Here is a 9,008-nt window from a genome sequence, read left to right on the forward strand (position 1 = left end):
ACTGGGAGCACTGCTGCTACTGGGCACAGCAATGGGAGATACACTGGGGGATGCTGATCCGTGTGTGTGTGTGTGTGTGTGTGTGTGTGTGTGTGTGTGTGAGAAAGAGAGAGGCAGATAAAACTGACAGTTGTGGTAGTAAGTCGGTGTGTGTCCCAGAAACGCTTCATCGTTTCAAGGAGAAGCAAGGCCGGCAAAGGACGGAGCGGTGTGTGGGGACGATTCTCACAATGGCATCCTGCTTACAATAAACTACGGGGATCAGAGTCTCTGCAGAGTCTGCTTCTTTAAAATACATCTGCACAAATGTTTTGGTGAAAAAAGGGTGGTACACGTGGGTGAACTTGCCTGGACAAAAACCCATTACAGAAAAGCAGTTCAACGAGACATGCAGCAGAGGATTCGTAGACGTCCCCCAAACTGTGAGGCATCTGTCGGCCAGGTGCGCGTCAGGAATGGCATGCGCTGAATCCGAGACTGCTGACTCGCTCTACACCTCCTCCTTCAAAAAAACTCAAATCGGCCAATTAAAGCTGGAAAGACACCGCGAAGATATTAATCTTGTTTGTTGTGTTAACACTAGGGGCGGGGGAAAAAACAAAAATCATAGTATAAGCATAGTATCGCTATATTTTCCGTGGCAATACTGTATCGATACCATTGACTGTAAATATTAATAGACAATGCATCCGGTTTGGCGAAGTGCTGCAAACGCGGAAGTGCCTTAAACCTGCATTCTATCTGAATTCCAGCAGGGGGGCGGCACGTGCGGTTGCAAAAGGAGTTGGGTTTCTGTAGAAGTCTACGAGAAAGTGACCCACTTCTCACTTGATTTATTACCTCAGTAAACATTTTCATAATGAGTTCTGGTGATTCCCACCCCTAGTTAACTCACATGTCACAAAGCCCAACGCAAGTGTCTTTGCTAGTTTAAAACCGACGCAGTTGTCAATTTCCCGTCCAGCACCCACGACTTGGGCGTGCTGGTCTTACAGGGAGGTGCGTTCAGGTGCATTATTGGCATATTGCTTTTTTTGGGAGTTTTCCTTTTAATCGACAGTGACAGTGGACAGACAGGAAAGGGGGAGAGAAAGAGAGGGGATGAAACGCAGCAAAGGGCCGCAGGTCGGATTCGAACCCGGGCCGCTTCAAAGGACTCAGCCTACAAGGGGCACACGCTCTTACTGAGTGAGCTAGAGGTCGCTCCGGCGTATTGCTATCTTGAGGCGTTGGTGATCGTGCCATTGACCGACAAAAACCTGATCTAAAGCCAGTGAGTATGTTTACATGCACAGGAATAATCCACTATTATTCCGAATATGACAATATTCCGAATTTGATTCGCTAAGTACAACCCTTTTGAACCATGCGCCTGGTGCACGGACCCTTTTTTCCGCCGTTAAACTAGCAAAAGTGGATTCGTACACGCCCTAAACGCACCTGCGCCAGACGCTTCACGCAGTAAAATAAGGCCCTTAGTGATTCTAAATCGGCAGCATTGAGAAACACTATGTGCAATTCTATTAGAAACCGAAAGAAAGAAGAATATGCAGTTGCAGGTGGATGAAGATGCAGACAGTGTGACCAGGAAAACGCACATTTAGTGGCACATTTTGGCTTTTCAGCTCGCATTTGTCAAGAAACCAAGACAGAGATTATCTTTTTTTTTTTTTTTTTTTAAAGCAAATCATAAAATAATGTGATAAACACAGGTCTTAACTGAAGCAAACTATTTCAAGTCTTGTAAAAGACCACCAGATCACCGGACTGCACATGACTACTAGGGACTGGAATCAGTCCAGTTCCAAAAAAAAAAAAAAGGAGCCTTCCACTTTGAGAGAAATATATACAGTATTTGCACATTTCAAGTCTGTGATGATTAATAATAAATAAACCTGCATTTTTTTACCATTTACTCACACGTCACAAATGCATTTAGAGTCTTGGATTCCTCTTTGTTTCCTAAACCAATTACAGAACACACTGCTGTATATTCTGATCATATAATCAAGCCGCACGTGGAAGTATTCAGGGATGCAAGTGACCAAATCTAGGCCGCTGGTTTGATCATTTGCAGGTGAAAAAGTCTCAGATTTGTAGAGCACGTCTGGTAGAGGACTCTCAAACAACTCGGACAAAATGTTCAAGTTCATACCCCAACAATCCTCCGCTCTAGCTGCACAACTGAGCACAAACCTACATTTCTTTAGAGAGACAAGCATTTGAGATGTTTTCTGATTACTGGTGTTTGTTCAAGGTGGATCCAGACACAATCTATGACTCACACCCTCTCTGAAGTACTGTATTTAGAAGTCTGTCTGAGAGCAGAACCCATGACTCCCTGCTGATGACAGGCACAACGAATCGGAGCACTTCCGAAAAACTTTCCAGGACAAAACCGCGTGCAGCAAAGCAGCATTGACTAATAACTAAAGTTTTGGTGGCCCCTGAGCCTGATCCAAGTCCTTTAAAATCAGGTATCTGCGGATGCAGAGTCCCATCTAATGCTTACATTTACCTAAATGTTGGTAACATTTAAATCTGATACATAATAACAGCTTTAGGCCAAGGTTTGCTTCAAAAATATTAAATCTAAAATCTTTAAATTATTGATGGGATATGAATGAAAGTCTTATGCCTATACCATACACTAGAAGACTCTGAAAATACTTTGAGAAGACCAAAGTCTGACACCATCTCACATCTAAAGACAATCTGTCATCCGGCTTGATTACTGCAACTCCATTTTCACTTGTCTTAGCAAGTTGTCCCAGGACCGCCTACAACTGGTCCAGGACTCTGCTGCCAGGCTGTTGACCAGGTCCAGCAGGATGTCGCACATCACTCACACACAATTTTATACTCATTACGATGGCTTCCGATCAAATTCAGGATCCAATTTAAAAGTTCTTGTTCTGGCTTATAAAGCCTTGCATGGTCTGGCACCTGTTTGTATCTCGGACCTGCTCCATCGGTACACCACTAACAGGTCCCTCAGGTCTTCTAACCAGGGACTACTGGTGGTCCCGTGCACTCGTTTAAAAACTAAAGGGTGACCGTTCCTTTGAAGCGGTGGCTCCAAAGCTGTGGTACGCCCTTCCTACTGTCTGACGTTCTGCAGTCTCTGTTGAAGCTTTTAAAAAGCAGCTGAAGACACATTTGTTTAAATTCGCTTTTGACCCTGGTCTGTAAACTTTGGGTTTTAATCGTTGAAATGATTTTCATTGGTCATTCAATAATTATTTTCTTTTTATTCCCCTTGTTAATTTTCTGTTGGATTGTACTGTATTTTTACAAATGTTTATCATGTGAAGCACTTTGTGACTTTGTCTGTAAAAGGTGCTATATCAAATAAACGTATTGTTATTATTATTATTATTATTATTATTATTATGATGATGATGTCACAATGAGTTTTGAGTCCCAGACTAGAAGATTTTGCAAAGACTTCACCCTTACGACAATATGAAACACGTTTGATTTTGTCAGAACATCAAGACGGGAAAAGGACTGACTTAAAGCTACACTGTGTAAGAATTACTCCCATCTAGCGTTGAGATCATATATCGCAATCAACTCTCTCTCGCCACAGCTACGGTAGCCTTCACTAGGGTTGGGCATCGTTTGGATATTAACGATTCTGATTCCAATTCCGATTCTTCCTTTCGATTCCGGTTCTTATCGATTCTCGATTCCGATTCTTTGAGTGGTGGAGTTGAAACGGGTCACGTGCTTATTTCACAAATAAGAGAAAAGTTTTATTTTGAATCAAAAGTTGGGTTGCAGTTTGACGAGGCTTTTTCAACGTAAAATAAAGCCACACTAGAGCGCCGCTTACTGTGCTCCATGGCTGCAACACAACAAGCGCCTGGCCGCTATGGAAACCAAAACTTGCGCATGTTAAATTTGGAAACCATGATCAGATTTGAAACCAAATCCTCCAAACGATTCCAAAAAAAGAAACGATTCCGATGGAATCGTAATTTTTGAAACGATTCCGAGTAGGAATCGGTTCTCGATGCCCAACCCTAGCCTTCACGCTTCAAAAAGCGAAGGTGAACAAAAAGCCGTCTATCAGCCGTCATTGTTGGAGTTCATACGTTCTCTTAATACATCCATGAGTTCATGTCGGAGAGTGGTGCGGACACCACGAGTGGGCACGCACGCCACCCGACGGAAAGAAGAGAAAGAAAAGGAGACTGCAGCGGTCCGGAGGATAATTAACTAGTTGGTATTTGGTGTGTGCCTCCAAAGGAGCTCCAATGTTCACTCTTTTTCCGGTCTCTTGCTCTTTTCAATATCCATTTTCTTTTTCTGGGCGAAGAAGAAGACTCCGGTTCTTAAAATTTGGATTTTGAATATGTTTGGTCCTCCAGGTTTCCTTCTTTAAACTTGCCGGGGGCCGGGAAGCGACGATACCCTTTAACAGCAGCTGGGAGTCGAAAACGCGAAAGGCAGAGCAGTATAGCCTGTATGTCCCTTACTGGCTACCGTATTTCAAGATGGCGCATCATTATGGAGCGTCTAACCCAGTTCATGCGAGCGCAAATGTAAAATTCCAAGCTAATAGGAATACTTGAAATTGGTGGTGGTGGTCAATATTCATGAAAAAGTTTGTAAAGGACAATACAGATTTTGATAATGAACAACTACACACGTTACACACTGGGGCTTTAAGACAGCTCGGACGGAGTCTTATGACCACCTTGCACCAAACGATTGAGACAGTGGAATCGCTTGAAAAGTCGTTTGGTGTTGGGTCGGCATTACTAATGGCGTTTTTCCACTGCTAGTACCAGCTCTACTCAGCTCGACCGCGGTGCCCCGCCCTCCTTTCTCCATTGCATTGTCCAGGGTTCGAAATCCGACCTGGGACGATTTTCTGCATGTCTTTCCCCTGTCTCCCCTTTCTCACCTAGCCCAAAATATAATCTTAAAAAAATAAAAATAAAAAAGAGACATAACATGACTACAAAGAGACTCAAAAACACACAAAGAGACACAAAATGTAAGGGGGAAACTGCATTTTTCTTTTATTGAAAAACCTCACTTTTTCTTGAAATCCACGCACCTAATCTTCCACAAACCGAGGGAAAACACTGATATGGTCTTTGGCTGAATTCAGACAGCCAGCGGCTACAGAGACAACTTTAACCAGACAACACACAAGCTTCATTTTGCGGTCTAACTTACTCAGGGCATTAAGACTAATTAGTGACAGCTGATGGGACTTGCCGCAGCAGTAAAGAGTTCAAGCTTCTGGTTGTCGTCCACGTTTGTTTTGGTACCAGAACACGCAACAACTGGCATTCTTGCATGACTTGCAGGTTGGTCTAAGCTCGTTGAGAGTTTTGTATTTAATGTATTCACTCAGTCGTAAGGTTTATGCTCTTTCCTGACTGTCAAAGCAATTTCTGCAAGTTGGTGGAAGTTAGGGCAGACTAGTCCATTAGTTGATTGAATCGACAGATCTGTAAAACTGAGTTGCTCCACAAAGAATCGCACCAAAGCACCACTTTAAATCTTGTGTTTACCATAGATGTGCTCATAACTTTTCTGATAATAAGTCTTTCAGCATGAAAACAAGCACACACAATGAATAACTGACTAAAGAAATCTTAGTCGACTACTCAAAACGACCAATTAGTCGACTGATCGATTAAGAGGGGGGCAGCCATAGTGGAAACAATCTTTATGTGTGGTTTGTCTAGTCTTTGTAGGTCGGTCCCAGGCTTGAGTCTTCTATAACAGTAGATTAAATACCTTTTGGGTTTAAACAACACATTCAAAGACGTCTCCTTGGGTTCTGGAAAGTTGTGCTAGCCATTTTCTACTATTTTCTGACATCTTATAGGCGAACGTGTAATGAAAATAACCGTTGAGCAGTGATTCTCAAACTTTTTGACATCAAGGACCCCCAAACTAACAGAAACTAGACCATGGACTAGATTAGATTTTGTCCAAGGGTCCCCATCTGATAGGATTTTTGCTTTAAGATGTTTTATTACAGAAAGTCTCTGAAAGCTATGACCAAAATATAAAATAAAAGTCATACATTCTGTCATTGTGTTAATTATGGATGGAATTATATGGCACTTTTTTGCTGGGGACCCCCTGGAATCCCCTCTAAGGAGCCCTGAGGGTCCACTTTGAGAACTATTGTACTACATGATCGGATGTAATGTAGACGGGACTAGATGCACGTTGGGTGTTGGACAATCCTGAAGTCATTACGAACTTTACTTCCCTGACCTCCCTAACTTGGAAAGCAGCACTTTCCTCCATGATTCATTATGGTGCCGGCCTGCTGTTTACATGCTCGGCTCCCATTCAGAACTTAATCACCATTTCCTTCCAAATAGGTCACAGTCACAACAGCCAGCCGGAGGACCAGATGAAGGGATTATCTCTGGAAAAATGGCAACCTCTCGCCCATCTGAGATTATCACACATGTTCAAATTAGACTCCATATCACAGCAGGTGGGGCTCTCTCGGCTGTGTGTGTGTGCGTGTGCGTGTGTGTGTGTGTGTGTGAGTGTGTGTGCGTGCGTGCGCGCCAAGGGGAGAAGGCAGGAAAAAACCTTGTGTGACCTATTTCTAGATAGGCTGAGCGGCTGAACAGCCCTGTTGCTAGGAAAAGTCCACAGTTAGATGCTGTAACGTTATAACATGTATAGTTTGAAAGGGCTTTAAAATTTAATAGAAATTTTAAAAAAACACAGTCACTTTTATGTCGCTTTACAAGCATCACAGGAAAATACAGCCCCTGTGTGACTAATAAAGTCAAACTATGTTCAAATGAAAACTACCATAAACAGGCTGTCTGCTATTTACGATCGTTTTAAGGCCAACTACACAAAGAGGAATGTTTTAGGCCTTTTTAAAAAGGTGATAAATGGTAAATACCATTCATGTTCCATTAAACGGTTGATTCTTTTGGACTGTAAAATGTCAGAAAACATTAAATAATACAATCACAATGTCCCAAATGTGACGTCTTTAAAGCCCTTAAAACACAAACATATAGAACTTCAGTGACATGAAATAGATTTCCCACTTGAAAAGCTGGAACCAGCAAATATTTGTTTTTTTAGATTGAAAAATGAAAACAAAAACACTTGGCCTACTTTTCAAATGACATTTTTGACTTATGACTTATTGTCTCAGGTTGAATAAAATGTCAGAAAAGTTCCCAGCAAGGTGACATCTTTAAATCTTATATTGGAAAAGGTGGAACCAGAAAACATGTCATTTTTATGTTTAAAAAAACAGATTTTTCCAAACTAGTTGCTGTTGATCGACTAATCAACTAATCATTTCAGCTCCACTTGTCTGACCAACAGTCCAACACCCAAGGCTATTCAATTTAAAAAAAAAAGAAAATAAAAGAAAGATATAAACCCAGAAAATCAGCTTGAATTAGGTAGAGCTTCTTCGTTTGATCAATGACTTAACTGATTAATCAAATATGTTGCCAATAAATTTTCTGTCCATTGACTAAGTTTGATTAATTATTGTTTCAGCTATAACACTTGTTTGCACATCCAGGTGAGAAGTTCCCTCTTAGTAAACATATAAAAGGGAGTTTTATCTGTAGCCTATGAGAAATATGTATTGATTGATTGATTTATCGATCATTTAAACGTGGCATCATCGATTATCTCACCCTACCTTCCAGACTGAAGTCGAGCAGCACATACTCGTACACAGTCTCCGTTTTGGTCTCCACTTGTGGTCTCTTCAAGGTGGAGTAGATCTTCCCGGGGCTGCTGTCCTCCGGGTCTTCCAGTTTTCGCAAGCCGCAGCCCATGGCCTCCGAGGCGGGGGGACAGCCGCTCGCCGAGCGCGTTGGGAGAACCGGAGGAGCCGCTCTGCCTGCCGCCGACACACGGACGGATTCTCTGGAGCCTTCAACTTTAACGGGACCGCTGCATCACCTCCTCCGTCCTCCCCGTAAATCCCTGTGGCTGTGTTAACCCTGACAATTACCGCGGGGAAAACCCTGAGCAACGGAAACCCGCCGGTTAACGAAGAGAGGACTCTTTTCATGAAGCGGTAGTTTCTTGACAAAAAGCTGTCCCGCTGATGTGGACGCAGGTCCGAAGCGTGGAGAGGAGGAGCCGCTCCGCTCTCTCTGGAAAAGTTTCCTCCACAATCAAGCCAGCGATTGTAATACAACTTCCGTTAAGGATTTCAAAATAAAATACTGAAATAAACAACAATTTCTTGAAATCAGTATTTTATCGTGAAAGTCTTGGGCTATACATCTGTAGGCTACCTTTGACATTTACAAAACATTTCCATTTTGAATCAGTCTCCCCTTCTATCCACCTAACCAAACCCTTTATACATACATCAAAGACTGCAAAGATATTTATTTATTAATAACAAAATAAATAGGCCTAAGTAATAAATAAATATAACACAAAATAGCATTAGGTTGCAGCGTTTTAAGCCTATAGCTTAAAAACATGTGAGTTATGAGATTTTGTGCTTTATTTGGGAGGTTAAGAGATGTGTGGTTGCCAAAATAACTCTTGTTATAAAAAAAAGAGAGAGACATGCAGGAAATCCAGGTCGGACTCAAACCCTGGACCTTCTGCCTCGAGGCATAAAACTCTGTATATGTGCGCCCGCTCTACCAACTGAGATATCCTGGCCACATTCTGAGTGTAAATTAGATTTTTTTTTTAGGTGTAAAAAAACACAGGGTTTCATGCAGAATGTAGTGGGTGGGGGGATGTCCGAGTATTCTTCGTTGGGCAATTTTAAGAGCCAAAACCAATGACTCTAGTCTGTTTATGAACAACAATTTTAACGATGACCAGTGGTGGAAGTAAAACCAAAGTGAAAATAGGCTATATACCACACTTCAAAAGATCAGAACTATCCCTTTAAGTAAAGGATCTGAATACTTCTTCCACTACTGAGCCAGCTCACTGGACAAAATGTTAAAGTGCTCCTATTATGCTTTTTGGCTTTTTCCCTTTCCTTTATTGTGTTATAT

General features: G+C 42.1%; 1 protein-coding gene across 1 annotated transcript in view; it reads right to left on the reverse strand.

The window, feature by feature from the left end:
- rftn2 (raftlin family member 2) overlaps positions 1–8,152 on the reverse strand; it is a 34,503-nt gene extending 26,351 nt beyond the window's left edge. The window contains exon 1 of the mRNA XM_039817595.1: positions 7,673–8,152. Within this exon, the coding sequence (XP_039673529.1) occupies positions 7,673–7,811 (139 nt within the window). The 5' untranslated portion in view covers positions 7,812–8,152. The remainder of the gene's footprint in view (positions 1–7,672) is intronic.
- Positions 8,153–9,008: the final 856 nt, after the last annotated feature.

The sequence above is a fragment of the Perca fluviatilis genome, chromosome 12, assembly GCF_010015445.1.
Source record: "Perca fluviatilis chromosome 12, GENO_Pfluv_1.0, whole genome shotgun sequence".
NCBI classification, from domain to species: Eukaryota; Metazoa; Chordata; class Actinopteri; order Perciformes; family Percidae; genus Perca; species Perca fluviatilis.